Source organism: Labrus mixtus, chromosome 3, assembly GCF_963584025.1.
Source record: "Labrus mixtus chromosome 3, fLabMix1.1, whole genome shotgun sequence".
Lineage (NCBI taxonomy): Eukaryota > Metazoa > Chordata > Actinopteri > Labriformes > Labridae > Labrus > Labrus mixtus.
The window spans coordinates 18600849-18628458 of record NC_083614.1 but is presented as its reverse complement, the minus strand read 5'-3'; the positions used below and the strand labels follow the sequence as shown (position 1 = coordinate 18628458).

Here is a 27610-nt window from a genome sequence, read left to right as displayed (position 1 = left end):
ATCATGTAGTTTTTATAAAACAATGAAACCAAAACCTGTGGCCTTCTCAAATGACCTCTACACAACTCAGCTGCTCGCTGTCACAACAAAATGATCTTGATCGCCCTGCTGTTACGAAATACTTTCTGGGAATTGAAGTTCTATTAATACAATTTGCTTTCCATATCAACAATTAAAAACATTTAGTGCCAATGTACGTTTCTGAGTTGTTTTTTAGTAACAACAAAATACAGCACATATAAAGTAACAACAAAACCTCCTGTGGCTTTACACGAACATTTCTTATTTGAATCACTGGGTGTAAATATACTGTTAAAAAAAGACTACAACAGCTGCTTTTAGCCTTTATTTTTGATTCAGTGGACTTTCTTCAAAGGGAATGTAGATATCTTATGTCGTCCTCTTTGAAACATTTTACATTGTACAGTTTGATAATTGAATATGGAGAAATAAAAAGACCGGACCTTCAGACTCAGAATCATGAGAGTATATTTCAATGTCACAAGTCAAACTTGGTAAAATAAATCACTACAACTGAACCAAGAATTAAGACAGAGTGGGTTGCCTCTCAGTACACTGCGTCACATAGTCTGTTCTACCCAAATGATATTTTTTGGAGCCCCATGCCCTCAGTGTCATGACACTTAAGAGAACACCCTTCCTTCCTCTGTGAATAATAATTTAAAACATTCAATAATATCTCTTGTATATTGTTTAAACTCAGAATAGTTAAAAACACAATACCATCAAAAATAAAGAATGGTCAAGTAAACTTCATTAAAAAAAAAAAAAGAAATAGAACAAATGGAATGACAAGTTCTTGTTTGTGTAAGCATTGTCAATGGAACAGAAAATAGGGAAATAAAAAGTGTACATTCCTAATCATGCAATATACAAATTTTAATCAATTTTATGCACAGGTAAAAAGATCAGAATTAGGACAATGTATGATTAGGGAAGTCAGGTTTTTTCCAGTTTCACTTTTATCAGTAATTTTCAGGAACAGGGGATACATACATACTTATTTTCTGTTGACATTCCTGAAATACAGCTTATCACCTCTTCATTTAAACTCTACTACTGGAAAGAAGATCTTATGGAATGGCTGACCTGGTGTTCAAGTCACAGACATCATTATCATAGTTATCTACAATAGCAGACAGATGTAAAGATGGCCTTACCAGAAAATGTGATCAGAGACGCTACCAAGTCAGTTTTAATCTTGCTACTACTAGGTTAAGTCGTGCTGGACCGGGTAATGTCCTAAGACATGAATGAAACAAACTATAACATCAAGTACCTCAGACTTCTGCGATGAGGCCATTTGTTTACAAAAAATGGCCATTTATGTTCATCATAACATGTCAAAGCACAAAAAAAATAAAAAGGTAAGGCAGTTTTTTTTTGAGGGAAAGGGAACACTGGGGTTAATTTGGGTTCATGCCAGCACGGGTAAAGCTACTTGTGGAGTGGCACAGGCGTAAATGCTTCGCATGATTTAACATAAAGTACAGAGTGATGCTTCGGTATAGTGGAAGCCACATCGCCTATAACTGATTAAAAGAGAACCTTAAACCACTGACCATTTAATTGTCTCCGTGTTAACTGAGATAACAACTTCAGAACCCCGATATGCAGAGCTGTTTTTAACATGAAGACAGGTTCAGAGTGTAACATTAGTCATCCTTTCACACTGGCTTTTTCTTATGATTCAAAAAGAGGCAGGACAGAAACGTAACATGGGCAGCTCTTTTTATGCTGCCTTATGTCCTTAAATTTGTCATTTGATCATACAAACGAAGCCTTCGACTGGCTCATCCTGGAGAGATAATAGTATCTTTGTAATATAACATCTGCTGTACAATCAAACCATTTGAGAGTTAAAGATGGTGCTCACAAAAAGTGACACAGCCCTGACAGAAAACTGTTCCCACGGTGAAATAGCGATATTAGATTTCAGTGTAAAACCTTCCCTCAAGTGCCAGAGGTTCATTGATTCAATCATTTTCATACTCCTGTTTTTAAATTCTTTGACTCATGAAAGGAATGATATGTAGGGCATTTCTTACAGGTGTGTCAAAATGCAGCTTAGCTGAGTTGATCAGGGAGTGTATATTCAGGGGAGGAAAGAGGGGCTCTACAAGACTCATGATGAGCTGGAGTAGATCAGATCGCACGGCTAAGGCACAGAGCAAAACACTGATCTATTGTACAAATCACCCGTAGTGCCACATAAGGATTCTGTTCAACTTACACTAGAAGATCTGCTCTGAGCCCTGCCAGGAGGCAAATGGGGCAACGGCTTAGAAAGAAGTCTCAAACCCATGCCTTATATGTAGTTTTGGTTTCATCTCAGCACTGTGCTAACTGCAGTTGCTCAGTGTCAGGTCATCTCCAAGCACCCGGTCAGTGGTGGGTAAGCATGTTAAGAGTCTCCATTTTTCCAGCTAGGACCAGTCTGAGAAAGAGTCAGTCTAAAGTTTCCAGGCTAACAGACCAGCAGCACGCAGACTGACGGCAAGTGAGTGGAAAGAAGGGGGCGAGACGAAGGCGCAGATAGGTTTCAGACAAAAAAAAAAGAAGACAAAACAACAAAATACAAACCAAAGACAAAAAAAAAAACCTTCAACAGTAAAAACACAATTCAACCATAAACAGCAAAAGTCCAGTTGTCAACATTACATTACACGACTGTCACAGACTGAATTGCCAACAGAGTGGAGGGCAGAGAGAGCTGCACAGCAAAGAGCAAAGTAAGCAGAGCATCCAGAAACAGGAGCTCAGTATAGAGTCACAGTCAGGGAGGAACAGGGTGGCTTGCTGAGGTTTGGAAACGAGGAAGTCAAATTTAAGCTGCTTTGCAGAGAGGATGGTGAATGTACACAGTGAGTCTGTAAAACAACATCAAGAGTGACCACAGAGCTCAGAGTGCAGAGGAACAGGAATGTGGCGACAGTGAAGAAGAAGGGAAGGAGGGAAAGAAATCTTGCGAATCTGAGGACTAATAAATAGGGCGATACTGGAAGTGCCAGCCGCATTGTTTCATAACATGATTATGTTGCTTTTCAGCCAGGGAGGGAGTGGCATGGAAGGGGTCGAGGGGGGGCACCCTGGGGCTGTCGACACAATCAGCACTGAGAGAAGGTCTGCTTGATCTCATCTAGCACATTCCCAAGCAGCGTCGGCTCGTCACATTTAGCGTCAATGGACACTGTCTGATCAGACTGGAAGAAGAGGGGAGGAGAGAAAAGAAATCAAGGTCACACACACAAATAGTTAACTGAATCAAAAACCTGATCATCATACTTGTTTTGAATTAGGAGGAGGATAAGGTAAGACTTTCAGGCGTTCACTCACAGTTTTGACCAGCAGACAGACATGATGACCCTGGATAGACCTGCTGTACATGGAGGCACAGGAGTCGATCCTCTCCACAACTAATGCCAAATGGAAAAAATAAACAGGTGTTAGCAACTCTTAAAATAAAATGTGTGCAAAGGTTAAGTGCTGGCTAAAAGTAAACCAGTGCTGGACTCATTTTTAGTTTATTATTCATTTTAAAGACTAGTTTGTCCTGGTGTAAAGAACATGTGTTTTATTATTTCAATGGTATAATACAACAAAGGAAATTAATATATATAATTGAAAATGAGCAAATAGACTCTCTCTGCAACTCATTAGTTTCATGCCCTATATTAGATCTAAGTTCAATTGCATTGCTTCTATCTCATAACAAATTAAACTCACAGGAGAGCTACTCAGAATATTCTTAAGATTTCCTTGTAATGTAAATGGTTTACCGATCTAGAAATGTGCTCTTTGTACTTTCACATACTCTGTTATTATGGTAATAAATTCCCTTAAAATAACATTTTATTTGATTAATTTTACAAGCAGAACAGCCTAACATTTTGGTCCCTTTGTATTGAATAGGAATTGGAGTGGTGTGTACATACCAGAGAAATGGTGGTGGAAGCAGATCCTAGCCAGTAGGTGGTGGAAGGGCATGTTGACTCCCTCCAGTCTGACAGAGCTGCCCTTCAGGTCGCCCGACTCCAGCAGCTTCGCAAACGCATCACTGACCAAACAAAACAAAAGAACGTTTATCTTAATTTCCCACTTGGCCTACACGTAACAAAGAGCTTAGACAACTTAGAGGCTAGTGCCACTATCCATCACACATTTCAACTTTACACAGAAAACAAATAGTCTTATGGTCAGATAGAAACTGAATTTACTGAGTCCATTTCTAAAGGCTGACCCATTCAACATCTGGACAGTCCACAAGTTTGTTCTTTTCAAACAGTCCTCAGGTCAAACAGTCAATATGCCCATTCCTCAGTCTAAAACAAATTGTAATTGGCACATTGCCATTTAATGTTCTCAGCATGTTAATGATCCTGAGGAGTCCCTAAAATACATTATAGTAGAGTATAAGAATGATCAGTATACAGCTTATAATGTGGGTTTAAAAGTGGTGTGAAGGTATGTTAGATAGAATCTTTAAATAAAAAAACAACCTGTAGCAAGGAGTAGTGATTAGGTAGGAGGTGCAGGTAAAGTGCAGTTTAAAGTCCAGTTTCTCATGAGTGGAGGAGTCCTCATTCTGTGGAAACACAAAAACAAATGCAGACAATCAATAAAAAGTAACGTGGCAGCGTCTTGATTCTCTTTTACTTGTGCAGACCTGTAGAAGGATCTAGGTGAGGGGTTACCGTAGTTACCAAAATAAAGCACACGGCAGCTATACTACTATGCCCTGCAGCCTCAAAAACACAGCTAGAAGAATTACGACATGACATTCATTACGATTATTATGAATGTCATGTATTATGCAAAATACAGTTTACCACAGTTTTTTTAACACTCCCTAGTCTGTCTACAAAGCCCCATATTATGAGAAAAGTATTTTGCCTGCTCAACTTTTCAGGAACTGTGCTCCACTCCCACAGCTAGATGTTTGTTGTGACCTCTCAGTCTGCCTTTCCAACGTAAAAATCATTCTGATCCTGTATTTTAGCATGCCTATAAACCCCAGCGCTGCTCAAAACTGGCTGTTTCTGTGTCTACACCTTTAAACGCAAGTGAGCTGTGACCACGCCCCTCCCGGGAAGAGGTTTCCGCTTTCTCGCTCCATGCCCAATTGTTTATGGTGGATACTTAGCAAGAAACTTTAAACTTGTTGAAAAGGAGGATTATATGTGACCTTTAAGCATGATGGAAGCTACGACTGCCTTCATATATGTCACCAAAGCACCAAAAAGAAAGACACTAGTGCTTGTTTTGTGTGTGTATGCACTATACTTGTGTTTGCCTTCTCACCTTTACTATAAAGGTGAGGGTTCCCTTAAGTTTCTGTGGCATTACGATGCTCTGCACAGTGAAGACAAAACGAGCCTCGTTGGACACCCCTGAAGGAAACAAGAAAAAAATCCCAGTTCAGAAATCAGACATCAAACTTCCCGAAGTAGATTTAGAATAATATGCTTCTCATCTGAAAAATAAGGGACACACATTTCAGTAATCTAAATGTTATAGGTTTTTATTGTTTAGACCAGTGGTTCTTTTTCACTTGGGGACCCCCCCCCCTCATTGTATCACCAGGACCCACACAAATCAAAAAATATCTCAGATTTTAATTGTTTGTTTTTTGATAACTGTCTCTTTTTTTGTCTAACTTTCATATTTGTCTTTTAACGCCCCAACATCATAGGCCTACACATGCGTTCTTACCAAAGAACTTATAAACTATACAGCAAGTGTGTCATCATAATTTCATTTTAGTAAATATGTGCAAATCTAATAATGACAACCCCAAAGCAGACAAAGCCTTACACCGCCCTTGAGATCTTTGGTACCCCGCCCTCAGGAGGGCCTAGACGGCCAGTTGGGAACCAATGGTTTAGACAATCAGCTGCTCTTTAAAAGCTCTGCATTCTGCAGATATCACTAACCAGGTGGAAGTTGGAAGGGGACAGTGAGGCCGTCATGTGGCCCTGACCCCTCTGGCCTCTGCAGCTTACAGTTGAGAGAGTCCAGGACGTTGAACTCCATGGATTTGAGGAAGCTTTCACACTTGTTTTCAAATATAACTGACACCACCACCTGACTGCCATCCTGCAGGTTTCCCTGGATGTCGTTCACCTTAGTTGGAGAGAGGGAAAAACTCATTATTTTCATCTTTCAATTGATTTCATTTGCAAAAGGAATAAACGATCAAACTCAGCTGTCTAACTCCCCTCCTTGTATTTCAACAATGGAGATCTGACTATAAAAAGAAGGCAAAGAGCAAACACAGAAGATTAGATTCATAAAGCCAACACCAAAGCACACATCGCTGTTTCAGAAAAGAGATAATAATAAAAGACTGAATTCCTCTATAGAAACATGAAAATAGTTGGCCTCAGAGTTCAGACTGTTAAGAGCAGCGAGAGCAGACAGAAACACATCTAGAGAAGAGCTTTTATAATATTCTGTCGCTGACAGAAATCCAACCAGTACCTGATCAGCATCCTCCATCATCTTTAAAGAGAAAGAGAAAAAAGGAGAGATCTGCATACATTTTTCTTTTTAAACTGCTAATGTTGTCTTTGCCAACTTAAACATTAAACGTTAAAATAACCTAGAAGGTGAAAATAAGCACGTTTGTTTATGCGTGTGACGCCACAAGGTGCAGGAAATATGGCTACATGTAAGGAGGAATCCAGGCTTTTCTTTAACCTGGAATTGGTAATTGGTATTGACATCACCGCAGAGATAAGGGGATGCAGAGACACGGCAACAGCTGAGGACGGTCATCACATTGTCAGATTTATCAAATAGATTTGATCCTTTTCAGTAACCAGACAAAAGTGTGTATACCTTTCCATCATCCTTATAATATTTGGCTCATTCATGAGGTGCTTTGTCATTAATGGGATTTTTTGAAGTGAGGTTGTTTGAGGTACTTGTCAATAATAGGTGGCGGAGTGCTAGCATGGAAGCCAGGCCATACATCGCTACAGACCGGCTGGTGTACCACCTAATTGAGCTAATTTTCAAACGAAACAACAGAAAACAACATTGGGGTAAATGTCTGCATATAGATTTTTTTTTGCAGCCCTTTACCATTAACACATTTTAGGTCAGAAAGTCACTTTGTTTCAGTTCTAGTCCGCTATCGAAGCACATACGTGTTCTTCCACCCACAGCACACTGATGATCATTTGTGAAATTTTGAAGGTCTAAAAGATCAGCGTTCAGTACAACAGGGAGTTCTGCATGGTGAGTGATGCAGCATGCAGCCATGTGTGAGTCACTGGTATCCTCTAATTCAAAAGTCCAGAAGTGCTGTTTTGACCGAGTCATGAACATGGGCCCACAGTTTATATACCTCCATCACCAGGTAAACTTGGGATCTCTCCCATCTCCCAGTTTCCAAAGGTTTCTGTTCTCTCTCTTTCAGACCTGCTGAGTCTCCATCTACTGTCGCTCTAAAAATCTAAAATGTATTTGTTTAAATGTATTTGTTGTCTCTTTTGAAGCGTGCAGACCTAAACAGCTGATCAGTGCGCTAGAACCCAAACGTGCTGTGGTCGCGGACTAGAGCAAACAAGTAGTTTGCTGACGTAAATGTAAAGCATTATTTTTTTCTATATAGCTTACATTGACCTCAACATTATTTCTACAAGCAACCTCGCCTGTAGTGATGTAAGTACCTCATACAACCTCACTTCAAAAAATCTAAACTATCCCTTTAGGAACATGAATACTTTATCATTTTTGTCATTAAAACACATTTACTTATTTAATTTCTGATATCTAATGGACAAACTATTAAAATATGGATAAAAAGCAGAATTTATGGGGGCGCTGGTGGCGCAGCGGTTAGTGCACACGACCAATGTATGGAGGCTGTAGTCGTCTAAGCGGACGGCCCAGGTTCGAATCCGACCTGTGGCTCCTTTCCCGCATGCCATTCCCCACTCTCTCTCTCCCTGATTACCGACTCTATCCACTGTACTAACTCTACAATAAAAGGCACAAAACACCCAAAAATAAAATCTAAAAAAAAAAGCAGAATTTATCTCAGTGACAGAAGAAGCAGCATCCCAATCACCATCACTCACCATCTTGATGTAGGAGTTCTCAGCCAGCAGGCAGTAATTGGACATAGGCTGAAAGAGGAGAAGAGCTCAGGTCAGATCAGGCGTTCTCTGTCACTCAGTATGCTAACTAGGCAACAGAAACCCGTTTCACATAGTTGATGCATAACAAGCAAGGAACTCTGTGTGTGTGTGTGTGTGTGTGTAGCGATCATAGGGATTAAACAGTGGAGGTAGCCAGGTACAAATAAGAATGATGATAAATGACACCGTCTATTTGCATCAATTGTTCTGGTCTGGATAATTTTTTTGTCTAAACAACTATAATCAGGGTAAAGATCAGAATGACAGAATTTACTTTCACTAACGCTTAATTGACTGATTGTTTGATCTCATTCACGTGATGGAACAAATGACCGCTACAATCACTGACCGGCAGCGGCTCCTCCTCCTCCACAGTGCCATTCTGCACCGACTCCTCTGCCCCTCCATCACTGTGGTGGTGGTGGTGATGATGCTTCTTCTTCTTTTTCTTCTCCTTCTCTTCCTTCTCCTTTTTCTGCTTCTTCTTCTTGTGTTTGGAGGACTTCTTGTCATGAAAAACCCACAAGGAAGATGGAGAGAAATTATGAGAAATGCAATAGGGGAAAAACTGAACCGTTTATAAAACATAGAAACTGGTACAACATTTGCCCCAGAGCCCGCATGAGAACGAGCAGGACTCTGTAATCTCTTTGTCTCTCAAGTTTGTGTAAATGATGTACAAATGTGCTGCATCCTGTCAGGTCAATGTGAATTGGAATCTTTGGCAGAGCAGCCAAACTTGTTATTTTGTAATCATCCCTGCATTGTTGGTGACTCACCGTCTCCTCCAGCTCAGTGTCTTTGGGCTCATCAGGCTCAGAGTCTGGCGCGGTGCATGAGGCCGCCTCAGGCACGGGGGCTGCTTCTGCTACTGTTGCTGCTTCCTGTTCACACACATACCATGCAAAAAAAACCCACATTGAGCCATTAGGAGTTAGCCTCCTATCATGTCAAATTTTCAGAATTGTTTGCCAGTTTGGTGTTGTTCAGGATAAGTTAGTGAGTTCACTCATTCATTCATTAAAAAAGTAATTCATGATCAGCAGCAACCTCCTGTGCTCTGATTTGCAAAAGACTACTAGCAAGCAAAATGTGCTCAAACACGGATGAGCCTGAGTTAGGAACCTGCACATGTGTTATATCTGTGGGTATCTTTGCATTGCAGTCTGATTAAAGAGCCTGATTTACAAACATCTGGTGACAGCCTACACTAGTGCTCGTGTAAGGAAAGCACTGTTCTGTAATGCTATCATGACGGCCTATACAAAAACAAGTGTTCCACATGAACATGTTGAGGCGTGTCTTTTAAAAGGTCATGTTTCTGAGTGTTTCTACTCTGACGCAACATATACAGCGGAGAATAAATGGAAGGTTCCAAACAAAGTATCTGCTAACACATATTTTAAATATCAAAATCCATCTTGTATGGTTAAAGGAACAGTGCTACATTTTTTGAAAGTGAGCTAACTTATATATATATATATATATATATATATATATATAATACATTATATTTGTTGCTTTTTTATTTAGTTATCTGTACCTTCTGTATTGACTGTAAGCTTAGCCTTGGATTAATTTATTAAGCTAAAAAGATAAAAGGGGTAGGACTGGATAAGTTATTTATCTTCATCCTACACCCTTTTTGAACATGGACTGGTTAAGGAAAAACAATCGAGCCACTACAGAAAGAATGCTTTGATTGTTGTTTGCTTTGTTTGTAACACTTAATACTATGTAATAATACTAATAATACGTAATACTTTTATATTATTTTTAAAACATGTTTGAAAAAAAAAAAGAAAAAAGAATGAAATTAAATTAGAAAAGTTAGAAGATATTAGAGAACCTGACATTTTAGAATATAATATGACATATCACATATACTGTGTACACACAGACATACTGTACATACACACATGCTGGAAAACAAAGGAAGGCTGGAGAGTGAGAGAGGAAAGTGTTATGTGACCTGTGAAAGAGAGGAAACTGTGTCTAAAAGGTGAGCTGTGGAAAATGGAAATCTTATCCAAATCAAGAGATAATAAAGGGAGAACTAATGGCAAACACCAACTAATGAGGTAGATCAATGAAACATGGTATTATTGAGAGAGGCTGTGTGATCTGGCCAGATGAAAGGGAGAGAGAGAGAGAGAGAGAGAGAGAGGGGGGGGGGGGGGGGGGAAGGGGGGAGGTGACTCAACCTGGGTGTTAGAGGGCACTGGAGCGTTTGAGAGCCAGAAATCCAGATCCGAAACCTAGAGGAGGGAGGGAAGGAGAGGAGTGCCAGGAAGTGAGAGGGGTGAGGCCAAACAGGTTTCTGTATCTTTCTACTATTCATGAAAATGGATCCACAGATTAGACTGTTCTATTTCATGAATAAATCAAGTATTTGGCATGAGCCTGCACCGTCAGCTACAAGGAAACTGATACTTGATCACTAAAGCCTTCTGAAAGACATGCTGGAAGAAGCAATGGAAGCGTTGAGTCAATGAAAATGATCAAATACTTCTATTTTGTATTTTAATCTTTTAGCTAGAGTAATAGACCACATGCAGTAACATGTAACATTTTTCATCATTTTTGAAGCAGATTATTTCAATTTAAATCCAAAACACTGGGTCAAATCAGACTGTAAATATAGTCTCTGTTGCTAGGTAGCAGAATGGTCCTGCTCCACCCTATGGTAAGGACATACCTCAGCACTTGTGGAGCTGGGCAGTGCAGCCACCTCACTGGTTTCTTCTGGTTGAACCACAGGCTCATCTGCCTGACCCCCGAGAAGATCCTCCTCCTTTTCTTCATGTTTATGTTTCTTCTTCTTCTTCTCCTCTTTGCTCTTCTGAAAAAGAAAAAAAAGATAGCTACGTATCAAAACAAGGTTTGAAACCACAACCACTACAGTCAGAAACATTAATGCTCCTTGAAGTTAATCCCTTTGCCTTCAACTTCTCTGAAAAGCTCTACTAGTTTTGGGAAGCAGTTTTATCAGAAATGAGGAGAATAAAGAGAATTCAGAATAAGGAGAGTGTGTTTTCAAGAACACAATAGATGAATCCTTTTGATGGAAAGAGACATTTGACATTTACCTTCCTATCCCTGTCTTTATCCTTCTTCTTCTCTCTCTTGTCCTTGCTGCTCTTCTTCTTCTGCTCCGGTGGAGCAGCACTCTCTGCCTCGCCATCTTCTGCTGGGCTTTTTAGGGCTTCTGCTGCCCGGTGTGACCTGACCGGGAGCTTCTCACTGTCTGCAAGTGGCCTGGACAAACAGACATGCACAGTTATGACTTTTGAGTAAATGAACACAGTGAAATTAGGGGTCTTTATGTTCCACCTGGATTTAGTGTCAGCATCTGAAACATATTTTTTATACTCCTTTATTCCTTAGTAAGATATAATCTTAGAGACCATTAAAGAAGGGTTGTTAAGTGCAGCAATCATATTCAGGCACATTTTACACAGCAGCCAGGTCTCATTCAAAGCAGTGAGGTAAGCCATTCCTCTGGCACAGCTAGAAGCATTAGAAATTCCTTGAAAGCAAGAAACTATATAAACTTCACTATTGTGAATGGATAAGATGTTTCAACTATATTACCGGTACTCCAAGCCTCGCTCTTAAATGCAATAATGACATGCAATGTAGACCCCTTCTGGTTAATCTCTGTAAAGACACACACCTCCCGGTCTTAATCCACCAATTTGGTAATAAAGGTGATTCATTTGTAGTTTATTCCAGTTTACAAGATGCATTGTTTGCAAGATGCATTTCTGTATTATTATTTTTTTTTAATTTTAAGAAAAGCAATTCTTGGATCACTTTGCATTGACTGAAGATTTTTCATGGAAGGATTTTAAGAAGCCCATTCATGTTAATTACACATATGTCCTTCAAAGACCCTGTACTTTAGTAACAAACAGTGGTGAACAAAACTACATGTTCTAAAGGGGTGTGTGTGTAAGTGTATGTTAATTTCTATTTCTATTCCTCGTCCTTCCAAAGTCCACAAATATTAACAAGATGTAGAATTTTAAAAAGGCACGTGTACCTGTTGTTTCCAAAAAGAGCAGGCAAAGAGTTTCAACTTCAAAAACTGCTGATGAGAATTTGAAGGCATGGCTGGTCTACTAAACTGAGGAGGACTTTTGGAAATGTAAGCACACAATTTCAGCACCTAATCCCTGGGGTAAGTCTCCTAAAAGCATATTGATTGATTCCAAGAAAACTGCTATCATGATTTTAGGAGCCTAAACCAGGAAGGCAGGTGGCAAGATCAGGTCCTGAAAATATAAGCAGCATCTTAATTCGATGAAACCATCAAATCTTACAAATCTTATTTTCTTAAATTCTTCTTGATCAGGGCAGATAAATCATATCAGAATTGGTTCGACAGTGATGTGCTGCTGATATTTTCATTCTCAAGATAAAGAAGTTTGGCTGAGAGAAAAAAGGGACTCTGGGTATTAAACTAAGCTACTGTAGATACTAAAAACATAGAAAAAGAGCAAAAAGAGGAAGCAAGTACTGCAAACTTCAAATGAGGAAAGAAAGGACCGCTATGTTAGTAGGAGGAGCAAGACCGCTATTCAGAGAGAGAAGGACAGAGAGGCAATCCATGTACAGTTGGCACCCAGGTCTTGGGGCTGGGGTGCTACTCACCTGCGCCGAGCCGTCTCCACCAAACTGCCCGCGCAAAGAGGCAGTAATGGATGTGTGTAGGCATAGAAAGGAGGAAGCAGAAAGCAGAATGCCATGAGAAGGAGTGCGGTGGAAGAAGAGGGCCCCAGACACATGGGCTGTGATTATATGACCAGGGAGATCAGGAATAAATGCTAAAAAAAAATATAAATATATATATTTTTTTAAATCACAAGGGATTTAACTTAAGTGTTCTTCGGGTTTGAATCTGGACTGAAAAATCAAAGTGTTAAAAGTTATTCAGCTCATTTAGAGACATTAATGACTGGTTTTAAAAACATAAACATTGTGTTTTAATCAAGAATAAAATCCACATGGAGGTAGATTTGTTGTATTAGGATCCACGTAGTGTTGACTCACCTGTCCAGGTCGATATCCAGAGCTTTATGAGGGTCATTCGGGTCTTTTTCATCATCATCACTGGGTAAGGCATTCTGCAGGAAGAACAGTGAATCAATCAATACAGAGGTCGTAACTAAATGAATCTATTTCCACAACACACAAAGTGCTCAGATAACGGTTAACATGACTTTGCTTGTTTTGTTTTCAGTTCCACGAGAACTGTGACAATTAGTGTATTTAATTCAGTCAAAGATATACATCCACATCTGTGTTGTTCCTCAGTTCTACTTATGATGTTGACCTTATTAGTGAACAAAGCACGACCATTTAGAGGGAAACAATGATATACAGTACATCACTTAACAATTTACTCCAGAGTTGTTCAGACTTCACTTTATCATTTCAGCACAATATTTAAAATATCCCATTGATACTTTATTTGTATTAATATGCATCATGGCTCATGATTAAAATATATATCAAACCATTCCCTAATGTTTCTATCTTTTGTATATCTCAAAATATACAAGTTATTGGATTCCCTTTCAAACTGTGTTTATTTCCTTAAAGAATACCTCTGGCATCTCTTCGGTAACTATGTCGACCATGTGCGCAGGCGTGATGTCCTCCTCGCTCTCTGGGCCTGAATCGTGTTTCTTCCCTCGTCCGCTGCGCTTTTCTTTCCTCTTCTTCTTGTCCTTCTTCTTCTTCTCCGCTCTCTCTTTCTGCCGACGCTCCTCCTCCAGTTTCACATACTGGTCAGACATAGGTAGACCTGTGGGACGGAAGGCAGAGACCTGTGTTACAACCTTTTAAGAATTGCAAATTGTGTCTAAAAATTAATATAAGTAGAACAATTCTTGTGTCCTCATTTGTGGCATTTTTTGGTGTTATTCAGGCATATTTTTATATCAATGATAAATGAGATCATTTCATGAATCACTTCAACACTTTGATATATTTCTTATTCTTCAGCACAAAAACTGTACTGAGCTGTATAAAAATAGTCTATGGGCGCCTAAGCACGCTTCACCCCTAAAGACACTTCCTTTGCCCTGGCCCTGAATTGAAGAGGTGTGCTTCAGCACGGTACAGATCATGAACAAGCACAAGCACGGGACACAACACAGACAGCCTTCCACTATGGAGAAATCCTGGAGTGTTATGTCTATATCTGACTAACATGACACAAAATAAGCCGCAAAGTCAGTAAAGTAGCTGTCATGTCCTCTGTGTTGTTCTCCGATGTGCGGACGTGGACTCGACAGCGCGTCCCTTTTATTTATTTTAAATTTTTACTTTTCGAGTTCATCAAACTAAGAACGCTTCATGATCACGTAAATCCATGCATGTGTTGTATTAAGACCTTAGTGTAGGCCAGTTGTAGTTCTGTGTGATCTCTTGGATTTACTTACATTGGATTTTGGTTTGAGTTACTTTTTGTTTTTCATATACACATATTAAAATATTCTACGCTGTGGTTTATTTCTCTGAAACAGGGTGCAGTTAAGAAGTGGTCATATTTGAGTTTGATTGGAATCTGAATTTTCATTACAAGTAGGGACGAGACAAAGTCTGACAGACAGAGAGGTAACCATAGTAACTCACTTGCACCAGAGTGCGAACTGAACGAGGAGAGAGCGCTGTTGACTGAGATCACTTTGAGCAGCACCTACGTTAAGAAATGACCGTCCTGATTCTACTGTTATAAAAACAGCCGAGACCTGAACCTCGCTAACACCATTCATTTGAAAAAGGCACACAGCATAGTGGAAACATTAAAATCTTCTAAGCTTATTTTCTAAGGACCCATAAAGAAGATGTATGTTTCAAGTGACAATTTAAAGTTTGAACATAAGAATGAAGAGATGAAGAGAAAGCTACTTAAAGGCTAAATAGTGGTTTAATAAGTATGAATTGAGTGTCAAGTAGTCTTTTCCCACCTGGAACTTTGAGAGGCACACTGAGGTCAATCTGCACAACTGGGATGTGCTCCACGCCAGGGGCTTCCTGGTACACCTACACAGAAGAGAGATCCATTTATAACACAACAGGAATTGTTTACAGTAACCGACTCTGAAGACATTCGTTGATGAACTTGAATCATGAATGAATCAAACAGACTGGGCATATGTAGGGTAATCACACCTTTTGAGAGGACGGCGAGGCTTTGATGTAGAACGGATTGTTGGCTTGCTCCTGCTTTCTTGCTTCTCTCCTCTGTGAGTGTGGAAACAAAAACAGATGCGTCAAATAAATAAATAAATGACAACAAAGCAAGCACAAGGGGAGAAAGATTTACAGCAGATTCATTATTTGTTTGGATGTAAGGTGCTGCATTATTAGGACTAGATTGAAAAACAGCTTAATGTCTAAATATGAGTCTTGTATGAAACAAAAATATTTCATTAGCTGTATCTAAATTTAATTTTCATTGACTGACCCTAAAAATGTGAAATGCAGAAATGTAAAGCATTTTAATGTAATTTAAAAAAACTATAACAATTCAAAAGGTTCCCCTTAAAAAGATGTCACGATATCCTTAAATAATATAGGTATCTAAAAGGTGATGTCTTTTTTTTTCATTCGACTGAATACCTATAGACTGTTCAATGAAATAATACTGCTTGTTCAATTCAGCAACCAGCTTACCCTTGCCAGCTCCTTCTCATCCACCTCTGTGTGGCGGGGGCGGGAGTGTTTGGGCTCCTCCTTGGCAAAAATAGCCCTGGGCTGCTCGTCCTCAGACTCACTTTCAGATGGAGGTTCATTGATCCATGCATCCAAGTCCAGGCTACACAGACAAAACACAGTTATGCTTTGCTTGTCACGGAAAAATATGCACACATTAGAGTTTCAGCTGATCATGTTGTTGGACCTCAACGGCATGAACAAGCTTGTTTTATTTTTGTGGACCTATGTAATAATGCCGTCTACATTTCTGTGACAATATGTGTATGTTTCTTTAAGTAAAGAACAAACTAACCCTTCAGGAACAGGCACTTTCTTCTGTGCCTTGGGGGCCACAGGGTTGAGTTCTCCAGCAAACAGAGCGCAGACCTCCTCTGCTACTTCTACATCCTTCTGTTGAAGTTTCTGGATGTACTTGACCAGCTGCAAGATGCAAGACGCCTGAGGACATGACAAAAGGTGACAAAGACATGGTGATTCACATAGGAATATATATTTTTTTTACATCTTCTTTTTCTAGATATTGGGAAACATTGTGAGGTATATAATGCCAAAGCGGGCATCTTCTTAATTATTTGTAATTCATATCTCTCTTACCCTTTCCTGCACTTCCAGGTTGGCGCTCTGTACAAACAGTGGCAGCCTGTCTATCATTAGCTGGCTGGTTTCTTGTGCTGCTGTGCCGTCCGTGTTGCCCTCTTGGCTCTTCAGCACAGTGGCAAACAGCTTGGCTGCATTCTGCACGTAAACTGCCTGTATGTGGCCGGGTAGGGTGGCCACCTTCGGTCGCAGCATGGCCTCTAGCGTCTGCATCGGGTTCTCCAGGTGTCTGAAGAGACGAGAAGGGGCATTCAAATAAGGTCTGATTAAAAACTAGATTTAACCATCATACTGGTGCACTTTAAAAGCATGGCACTAATGCTTTATTTCATCACGATGTCATGAAAAGAAGAAATGCTTGTCAAATTTCTTTAGCTCCAGTTTTGTTACTCATTACAATAAAATGAAAAATAAAGCAGCATGTGTTTTAAAGATGTCTCAAAACTGCCTCCATCAACTAAAATAATCCATAACATCAAAACCCCCCCCACAAAATAATTTGACGTGTTGAATATTGGAGATATTTGTTACTTTTGACAGGTTAAAGACAACACAAGTGACAGCAAAACTTATATAGACAAAGGCTAGCATTGATGTGTTTGTGTGTCAACAGCAGAAGGTCCTCACAACAATGTATCTGGTAAGGCTACAAAGACTCAGCCAGCTTGTACAAAGATGATCACAGAGATCAGAAACAAGCAGATATCTAAACCAGGCTGTCAATCATGTCCCTATGGATTCATTGTGACAGGAAGCTGCAGTCATGGGATATCTTATTGTCCAGACTGTCAGCGATTTATTATGCATGGTTGCTGGGTTACGTCTACTTAACATCCCTATTGTGTACAAAGTGGAAAAAGTTTGTCAAACCGTGGTTCAGCTACTTTCTTATTCTGGTTTAAATATTTCACATATATCAGCTTATACTGTTGTGCGACTGAGAGATAACAAATCGACGTACTCTGAGAATTCCCCGCAGATCCAGGCTGCAGCATACAACACTTCACAGATACCCTTTCGCTGCACGTTGCCCGTCAACAGGTGGGCATTGTCCAGCAGAGTGGCCATCTGGGCAACAGCAAAGACTCGGATAGCTTTGACCCGAATAGCAACATCCAGCATCTGAGAGGCAATGAGGTGGCCATGGCGCGTGCCCTCTAGTCGAGTCAGCTCCACCAGGATACTGATGTACCTGTCAAGCACATATAAAAAGGAGCAGTTTAAAATCCTGCAACAGAGTGGTAATTGACATTTTAAAAAAACTTAACACATTTGGTTTTATACGTAAGTAGAGGAAGGTTTGTGGTACAAGACTGACCATTCAAAGTTTGTAATGTACTGGTAGTTGCTCTGGCTGCAGATGTCGATGATCTTGGTGAGAAGTTCATCTCTGTAGGTGGTTCCTTCGGCTTTGTCCACATGCAGCATAAGCTTCTTTACAATTTCCATCAAGTTCTTCTTGGAGACCTGAGGGGCAGACACCAGGTCAATAACCATCGAGTTTAAATGCATGAATGCAAATGTTAAAGATTATCTTAGACAGAAAGAAACAGGTCTTCAAACAGCGTGTGTGTGCTTCATACCATGCCGTAGAGCAGGTCCAGAGCTCTCAGGCGGATCGACTCGTCCTTATCATCTAGACACTGGAGGATGAGATCTTTATGAGACTGCACTGACTTGGGGTGGGTCTTCAGGATCTTTGACATTGCCAACAGGCCCAGGTACTTCACTAGAAAAAAAAAAGAAAATACACAATACAACTTAATTCATACACACATTGTACATACATACACACATTTACCTGATTAGCCTCATTTGACTGTGAATGCTGTAAAAATGTTTAGAACTTTTCATTGTACAGAAATAACTGTTTAGCAATAATGTACTTCCCTAAATCTGTACATTGTATGGGGTTTAGCTGGATGTACAGTATGTGGTGTAATATTTATATCAAAATACAATGTGATCAAATTACTTTTGTGTTATCTTCAATGGCATGATAATGGCTCTCTAAATCATATAGAAATAAACTAATCAAGGGGAAAAAACAAAAAACAAACATGACAATGGAAAGGACACACAAACAGTCACACGATACAACACACACACACACACACACTGGACACAGAAGTTTTGTTTTGCCTTCTCCCTTGTTGTCCTTCCCGGCAGCAGTCCCCACTCACCACACAGACTTTTAAAGATTGAGGAATCTGCTGAATCCCGCACTTCTGTCCATCATAGAATCTGGCAGAGACAAATGCCTCTCCGGTTGTTTGATCAATAAGTGTGATCGTGAGGTCAGGCTGGTCACAAAAGTGCATGCACTGCAGAAATGACCAGGGACACAGAAACAGCTGCAGCAGACAAAGACGCGGCCTCTGAATCTACCTCTGCTAAGGAGAAGTCACAGCAGCTGTTGCAACTTTCTCTGAATGAGAAAGGTATAACTGAATGATGAAAATTGAGATGGACAAAGAAAACCTGATGAGAAAGTGTTCTACACTGCTTCCTTCGATCAATTTCTGTTCATTTATATCACTTTTAAGTTCAGTTTTATTACCAAAGTTTAGCTGAATAAATCAACTGCATCTGGGGGTTTGCTACAACATTAAATGTATCTAAAACAACAAATGAATGGGGACTGATCATTCTATTTTAACTGGCTGCTTATCGTTTTATTAATGGGGTTGCAGGCATATCAACGGTGATATCCTAATTCTACTTCAATTGTCCCAAAAAAATGAACTCCAAATATTTTCAACATCACTTCCTCCTTTTGACACTTTCAATTGGCTCCGTCAGCATCATGTTTTTTTTCTGATCCTGGAACATGCCACATCAAAAGCATCACTATGAGAGCCAACTAGAAGCGTGGCGAAAGGATAAACAAAACCTGAAACCACAAGTTCACAGTCTGCTCTACTAAGATCAGCATTCTACAATCTACTCCAAACACAACTACATATGTATGGGTGTCCAGATAACTCGAATGTCTGGATTTAGTATTCCCAGCTCCACCTGGATGTGTCTCGGAGCGCTTATTTAGAAAAGCAAATAGGTTAACTTCTCCTCCTTTCAGATTGAAGCAACAAGCCCTTGTACGCATGAAAGGGTGTGACTTAAGTGATGCATTCTAGGCCGGCCAGCAAACTGAGGGTGGGAAAGTGATGATGTTCGAGTTATCCAGAGTTAAGGGCTCTAACGGTGTTGTCATCTACAAGAATGGACTGTTCCACAGTCAGAAACACGCAGACAATGAGAAAATGACACACTGCAGGCATTGACAGAGGGCTCACAGTTCTGGTCCGAGTCTTCTATCAGGATTCGCAGTTTCTGCACACAGAGCTGAAAGAGAGAGCCAGAGAAAAGGGAGGGAGAAAGGGAACAGACATTAACACCAATGCAAAACCTTTCCACACCAGTTTCAGTCTTGTCATATGAGTGCACTTCAAGGGACTGAAATAGAACCAAACAAATGAAAGCAGGGAAATGTGGACTATTTGTGATAGAGAAAAAAAAAAAAGAGACATTTTCATGCATCTGGCAGCTTTGTGAGTCTTGGTTGCCTGTATGATGGCTGCTGTGTCTCTGGTGAAAGCATGCATTGTGGTTCAACTGGAGTGGAAAGGGTTAGGATAAACATCTGACCACATGAAAGTGCAGATGAATGATCCGACCTCATGGGCTTACCTGGATACTAGCACTGTGGTTAGGCATCCCAGACGACAAGGAAATCAACACTGCAATGTGGGACAGAGCAGAAAGTTAGACATCAAACATGTTGTGAGAAGAAAATACTAATTTCAAGAAGTAGAATTTGTAAAAAATAAAAAACTTAAAACTTAAGATACACATTTACGCCATACAACCAAAATTTCTGGCGGCATAACTACCTCTACAATAAAGCTAAAGGGGACTGCTACCCTGCACACAGAATACCAGTACTGACCTGCAATAACAGTGTTGACACATTCATACAGCAGAGACATGGCAGAGGTACTATAAGAGATGAAGACAGGGCACGACAGGGGGAGAGAGACATCGAGAGAGAGGGAGGGAAGATTATTATCAATATAAATCCATCGTGGCAGAACGTGAACAAGTTTACAGTGGAGGGATTTCATCTCACCTGTGGATAAGATTAGTAAGAGGTTCAATCAGTTTCTTTCCCAACCGAGGCTCAAGAGGTGTGAGAGCACCAAACTGTGAAAGAAGCACAGAAAGTGTGACACACAGCAGAATATCTGTCCTGTTCATAATCATTGATTGATAGGTAGAGTCACACTGAAGTCACGACTGACTTTGAACAACTTCACTTTAAATGAAGGTAAAGAGCTTGATGATACTTCAACATAGGATTAATCATATTTGGCGTAATACATTAAAGGTAATCAATAAGAAACAATACACTGTAAAAAGTGTTAAGAGTAAGTATAAAACAGCTTGTGCCGTTTCTGTACTTACCAGCTTGATGATCTTAATGAGCACCCAGTTATTAGTGGAGGAGGTCATGAGTTTGAAAAAGAGAGGGGCAAGAGACAGGTAGTTTTTGGGATTTCTCCGAGCCAGCTCACAGATAACATTTACTGCCGCAGACTGGACACCTGAAGAAGACAAAATACATGAGACAGGAATGGAGATGAGTAAGTATTCAAAAAATAGTAAGAACACAATGACAATGATAAAGGGTGGCATCTTCTGAATCTCCTGCCATTTAAAGTTGGTCCACTCACACACATACAATAAGTGCAACACTTGTTAAATGCATTACAGCTACATAAACGTCCTACATGAAGATGCTTGTGTCCGTGAGACAGAAAAAAGTCATTTTGTTGCAAATTCCCAGACAGTTGTGGCAGAAGAACAAATGAGGCGTCCTTAATCTTATATGCTTAGCTGCTGAATAATTCATCGGGCTCAGGTGACGGAGAACACCTCTCCCCAGGAGAGCCAGCAGAGTCTAAGATTTAGTGACTTTGAATAAGGAGAAAGCCCATTTGTCCCAAAACAAGAATTCCACAAGATCTAGCAAACAATGCTCCTTTCTTTCACAGTTGTCTCATCACATGACAAACACAGTGTCTTTCTGGATACCTGGGTCTGGATCCTCCAGTTTCTCCTTGAGCCTGGGGAAAGCTGGGCGCAGAGACTCCGGGTACTTCAAAAACACCTTGTACATGATCAGCACCGCTTTCTTTCTAATGTAGGGTTTAGTGTGAGACATCTGAGGGTGGAGAAAAAGTAACGACAGAAGAGGCAGTTTTACTTAAAATGAAAAAGAGCAGACAAATCGTGTTGCCTGCTGAGTAGGGGTTTAACAGCTCAGCAATCTCTTGGTTCGGTTCTGATCATGGACATTGTCAGAGATCAGATTGTCTGTTCTGTATTTTAACAACACTACAAATCAAAATGCATCTCCTTGCATCTTAACAATGTATCCCAACACCAATTTTCTTCACTCTATGCACATTGCTATTATTCCAATAATAATGATAATAATAATTATACAAGCCGTTAGATGAACTCCCTTTTTATTTAAGATGCTTTGAAAAAGAGTACAACAGACTGTAATATACAGAACTGCATCTTTTGAATTAAATTAAACTAAGGACAAATACAAAGCGGAAATCTCTCTGAATAACAAGTCAGCTGTAATCAATTAATAATTTTTCTCTTATGAGCTTCAACAGTGTTGGCTGCTACTGCAGTGCATTTTGTGCAAGTTAAACTAAACTTGGTAAAAACATTTTTAAAAGACTGAATTTTGTTTTTATTCCTACAGCGTCTCTTCATGGTGCGTACCCTCACTACTTAAACGCTGCCTTCTAGTCACTGAGACTGCACAGTGATAAGCGGCAGTACATTTATTTTACACCATGTTAAAATAATGTCCATCCAACCGTGGATCACATGCAGTCCGAACCATGAGGGGTAATCCGAACAGATCACGGATCAACTGTGATCCATTTCATCACTACTGCTGAGTCGTAAAGGAAATAAAGATATGAAAAAAAAGTTAAAAAGGGGATAATGGACTGCCACCAGAAAAATCCATGTCATCCTCCTTTTGACTCACCAGTGTCATGATGTCATTGGCCAGGTCCCGAGCCAGATCAGGGGTCACAAAACAAGAGAGGCCAGTCAGAGCGACACCTGTGTCATACTGGTTGGGACTGCTGAGATCCTGAGAGAGAGAGGACAAAGAGAGGATTGACAATGAGAAAAGGTTTGCAGAGGAATAAATACAGAAAAGTTACCGGAGGGCACAGAACCAGAACATCACTTACCTTCCGGATCTGATTGGTTGTCAGCATGATGACATCAGTGCTCTCATGAAAGCACTGTGAGGCCGCCAGGTAGCCAATCCTCTGTAGGAAGGAAGGGGGGAAAAAAGGATGCGATTCATTTCAACACTTTGACTACATTCTGTTTTATTTCAGTACAATACAGTAATTAAAAACATTCATCTTCAGGCAGCAGCACCATGGAGATTCTCCTCCACAGTACACAAGATATGCCAAGAAATACCAAGAGGAATATTTGACTATACCTCGTAACTTCAATAATACTGAAAAGGTGAGTTTGAGACATCGTTGTATCTTAATAATTCATTTCCAGGCCAATCTACACTTTGTTGTAAACTACAGTTCTATCTTCATACCCATATTGATCTATTTTTCCAAGACGCTCATCATATTCCAGTCGTACCTTGTATGTAAACTTGGAGGAGCTCATGACTTCAACAATGTTGAAAGCGGCCCAGCTGACATCATAGCCCAGCATCTGAAGCTGTAACACAAAAAAAGAGACAGAGAGAGATGTGGGTGAATAAATGGAGGAGGGCTCTGAGCTGCCCCGATGGTGCACAGAGGAGCTAAATGATTTGAGCTGAAGCTCTCAAAGAGTACACGTATGCCAATTGCAGCAGGCCACCTAAACCTCAGTGTGGGACTGGATTATAAAAAGAACGAGTGCTTTCGTTTGAATAGAAAATGTACACTCTTTTACACAAGTGAACACTTCTAGCTATTAAACTGGGCAGTGACTAATCTTAGGCTACACAACTAAACATGTTCATGCAGCTTTGTACCTGTTTGTCAAGATTCATTAAGTGCTTCTAACTATCACTTTGTTTGGCCCCTGATGAAGCCCTGAGCAGAATCAAAAGGCTTTGATTCAGCATAATGCTGTTTGAAGAGAAAATAAATGATGTGAATAGTTACAGGTGCCTTCTCCAGTTATTAACACAGCATGCCACATGAGAGTATGAAATACAACAGTTATTGACTGTACCAAAAGAAATCTACTCGAGCTTGCTTTTAAAATTTTGAACTAACAAGATATGAATACATGTAATGTATCCTATACCGGGATGTTGCTTGTCAAGCCACTGTTATATATTTTGTCATGCATCTTTTTCTTAATCTGGGATGATGGAAATAGAATAGTTTCCCTTGAAAGTCCTCTGGGAATAAATAGCCTCTGTCATTGTTTTAAGGAACACTGAAGGATTAGAAGTGATGAAGAGTGTCAGTGTGTCAGTGGAGGATATTGAGAGATCTTACGTAGGTGAGCTTGCACACTGCATTGGCTTTGACGGCAATGTTGTCCTGCTTGAGCTCCTGTTTGATCTCATCGATGCATGTGGAGATGTACTTGGCCTGAGGGCAGACAGAGGAGAGGACAAACAACAGACACAAGATCAGATTAGGTGGAGAAGTGATATCCGGAGTGGGAGGCTGCTACCAAGCACCAGGAAGCAGCTGAAAAAAAGACACCTGGTCTAACCTGGTCCTGTTGTTGTTACTATTTAAGACATCAGCCAGGAAAGGTGGAGATGAGTAATTGTTTTTCTAGTCCAAAGTCAAGAACACCTTCTAAACTTTGTCATGTCATGATGCATTTTTCATCTCTTATTGCAATGATTGCAATACAATCTCGGAACCCATCGGCAATCACTGACTCTCATTATCTGATAGACAGGAAATATTTCCTCTTCCGTGCGATGTTTACGTTGCATGCGTAAATGTAGAGTTAAGTATACAGTATATAGGTTCATAATATCCTGGAGTAACGCCCATTCATCTGATGAGCCTCAGTTCAACAGTAGAGTACAAAGTTACACAGCGGCTCCACTCTGTCTCACTTCAGCGGTATGCGCACCAAAAAGAAACCGATTGTCCTGTGATTTATTCGCACTTAAATTTGCCGAAAAAAAACATCATGACGCAGATCTGCAGAGAGTGAAACGTCAGGCTTTGTTGGGTCTGTCCTCTAGGAGAAGAAAACAACTTTCAAAATGTTTGTTTGATGATTAGTGGTTGGAACGATCGCTTCTTTTTCGTGACACGGCGTCAGGCAGAGTTGTGGCTCAAGGTAAAATGTTTGATTTGTAATAGATTGCCGGCTAAATGCTGCCGATGGGAGTCTGCAAGCTGGAGCGCAGATAAAGGTTAAGACATTTTTTTTGGCCTTTTGTCTCTCGCTTGTAGGCCGAGAACCTTTTGTTTCGGACGGACATAACTGGCACACATTAAACTGTGTAATCTGAAGGGGGAAACCATTTCGCTATGATGTTGTCATCACTCATGGCACACCAAACTACAGAAACCAACTGCTTGCTCACAAGAAAAACTATGAGCCGATGATTTAACTGTTTCATTTTTATTACATTGTTCCTACACGCAGGTCGTTCAATGCACAGTGAGTCCACAGCTCTTTAGTGTTTCCTTTCCAGAAGCCTCACACCTGAATGAAGGAATAAAGGAATAAACAGAAAAAAAAATATGCTGCCACATAATCCCTGCTACATTACACTAACATTTCCTGAAAAAGAGTCAGCTGAAGGTACATTTCATTCACGAATGGAGAAGTAGCTTAGATAAACCTCTAGATAGAGCAGTCAGTCAGCTGTTGTCGAGAGGAGCGAGCTCGCAAAACAAACACACACACGTATAGCTCTGTGGAGTGTGAGTGTGTGCTGGTCATGTGTGTGCAGTCATGAGACAGCACAGCGACGGGAGGAGGTAGAGGAAGGGGGGGTGGGGGGTGGGGGGGGCATGAACAGTGCTGCTGCCGCTAAGGCTAGCAGTGCTGGAGGGAGTCAACACATGATCACCCGACGCACACACACACTTTTTCAATGAACAATTCACAACTCATTGACATAATTGAAATAGTTGTAAAAGGGCCAACAAGGACAATCTTTCAGCAGATGCAGATAGAGAACAAACTGAACTCCCAACACCCTTATTCTTTAATTCTCAGTTTTACATTATCTGGTTTTAAATCAAATGAAAATACACATCAGCCTTAAATTCTCACTGGTTATTTCACAGAGCTACACTCAGGTCATATTCAAAACGTTTCTTCAATAAGCTTGTTGTTGGATAGAAAAATGTGAGAAGGGTGAGTGAATGAATGAATGAACTGTGCAAAGACCCAGCACACATACATGTGAGAGACTATAACACAGTGGATGAGAAACGGCGGGCCGGCCAGGGGAAAAAAAAAGAGTCAAGGCTCCCTCAGGAGTGCAGACACGTAGCATATTAATATTTCAGCAAAGTGTCCACCGTTGACTGGGCAACCACCACATTATCTAGGCAGGCCAGGTTGGGTTACTACTTAGCCCATACATTGAATCGAGGCTTGATGACAAGCTGCGCGTTTCATATTTTGTCCTTTAACATTATGACACATGGGTGAAATACTTGCGTAAAAGTGTGCACAGACATGATTCAGCTTTGGTAGCTGATTGTACATGCGAGTTCTAATTAGATGGTAAGCAGTACAAAACCGCCTTGTTGGGAACTAAATCCAGCCCCCAGGTTAAGACACCCTCCCTCTACATTTCACACCAGGCCGACAGCTGGAGACAGGTGTGCACAGTTACCACAGCCCCGTTGCACAATCGCCCAGGTATCTTCATCCAACATCCAGCTCATCTAACTACCAACCTGGCATTTCACAGGAGGAACACAGTCAGCCACAGCAGAGCTTGTAAGGAGAGCTGGCAGACATGACAAATTAAAAATGTGTCCTCTCCACCCAAACAGTGCCCTCTAAAGGCCCCATACCACCCTTCTCCCACCCTGGGGTCTGGGTGCTGCTGTGACAGGAATGACATCACCTTCAATCACTAATGGAGATATTTTAATCGCTATAATGGCTCTGCCGAGTCATTCCACTTTAACAATGGCAAGTTTGTCATTTTGACACAGACAGATAATCCAGGCATTCATAAACACACTGTGATTAATCACATCCATTCAGAGATGAAGTAACTACTTTCTTCCAACTCAAATAGGTGTCACTTTAATCCTTTAACATTGTCATTACTATAACATCTCCTCTGTATGACTAACATCTCACTTCTGGGTGATAATTGATCAAGTTAGTATCTTCTGGTGTCACCGGTTTGAACGGAGAGTAATCTCCTGCTAAATTGCGATAATCTATCGAGCCGCTTCCTCCAGCTGGATGACACTTTAACTTGGTCAGCTAGCTGTCATTAACTATAACCATGTCTTAAAACGGGGCAGGTAATGTGAACACAAAGTTAGCACCACGATGAGCACACAAAAAAAACGTAACTTAATAAGCGTTTTAGTGAGTGGGGAGGGCGCTAGCTTTAGCAGACCAGCAGCTATTAAGGTGAGCTAGCTGCTGAATGATAACGGTGATGTCAATATGTTGAGGACGCTGAAAATATAAACGAACAGAGAGGTTCAACATTGCCTGGGATGTCAGGTGTGTTTCTCGGTGGTCGTTTACCTCATCTTCCTTGTGATTCCTAATGCCACGTACTAAATCTTGCAGATTTTTATCGAACATCCGATCGATGCTCCCTTTGACAATCTTCAAAGCCATGGCTGGTTGTGACTTGTCCCGCTTTCTGTCTCAAAGTGGGGGGGCCAAGCGCCTTCCAGAGGGGGCGGGAGGGGTGGTCTAGTGGGTGCAAGAGCGACCCTCTAGACTGTGTCTCATCCACCCGAAACACGGTCTGTGGCAGGATCGGCTGCTGTTTACCTAAACCCGGGGATAGATGAAACTGAGGCCAGACGGGGCGTCCTGTATCCTCGCAGTAGACGCTGGCAATGGATCAGTGTAGG

The 27610-nt window shown here is 40.7% G+C and overlaps 1 protein-coding gene across 8 annotated transcripts; it reads right to left on the bottom strand.

Moving 5' to 3' along the window:
• Positions 1-331: 331 nt before the first annotated feature.
• ap3d1 (adaptor related protein complex 3 subunit delta 1) lies at positions 332-27546 on the bottom strand. Of its 8 annotated transcripts, none has more exons than XM_061033522.1 (35): positions 27273-27538; positions 24062-24157; positions 23205-23285; positions 22784-22864; positions 22573-22680; positions 21591-21720; positions 20961-21100; positions 20626-20699; positions 20446-20495; positions 20187-20236; positions 19793-19841; positions 18080-18225; positions 17815-17963; positions 17458-17688; positions 16494-16725; positions 16192-16337; positions 15858-15999; positions 15354-15425; positions 15149-15224; positions 13781-13980; positions 13224-13297; positions 12825-12848; positions 11258-11426; positions 10867-11010; positions 10373-10426; positions 8948-9052; positions 8518-8670; positions 8109-8156; positions 6502-6522; positions 5955-6144; positions 5323-5411; positions 4521-4606; positions 3957-4078; positions 3358-3437; positions 332-3224 (listed from the first exon to the last, which is right to left on the bottom strand). In XM_061033522.1, the coding sequence occupies exons 1-35, from the start codon at positions 27366-27368 to the stop codon at positions 3129-3131; spliced, it is 3804 nt and encodes a 1267-aa protein (XP_060889505.1). In that variant the 5' UTR covers positions 27369-27538; the 3' UTR covers positions 332-3128. The 8 variants fall into 8 exon arrangements, with proteins under 8 accessions (XP_060889505.1, XP_060889504.1, XP_060889511.1 ...); XM_061033521.1 differs by having other exon boundaries at positions 8518-8673; positions 27273-27536; XM_061033528.1 differs by lacking the exon at positions 10373-10426 and having other exon boundaries at positions 27273-27537.
• Between the last annotated feature and the right edge of the window lie 64 nt (positions 27547-27610).

What these genes read in the sequence shown, in the direction of transcription:
- ap3d1 (XM_061033521.1), bottom strand. Translation starts at nt 27,368, where the DNA reads ATGGCTTTGAAGATTGTCAAAGGGAGCATCGATCGGATGTTCGATAAA. An exon ending in ACCACAGTGCTAGTATCCAG is followed by an intron (nt 19,842 to 20,186) that starts GTAAGCCCATGA and finishes TCTCTCTTTCAG; the next exon opens with CTCTGTGTGCAGAAACTGCG. An exon ending in ATGAGAAGGAGCTGGCAAGG is followed by an intron (nt 15,426 to 15,857) that starts GTAAGCTGGTTG and finishes CCACACTCACAG; the next exon opens with AGGAGAGAAGCAAGAAAGCA.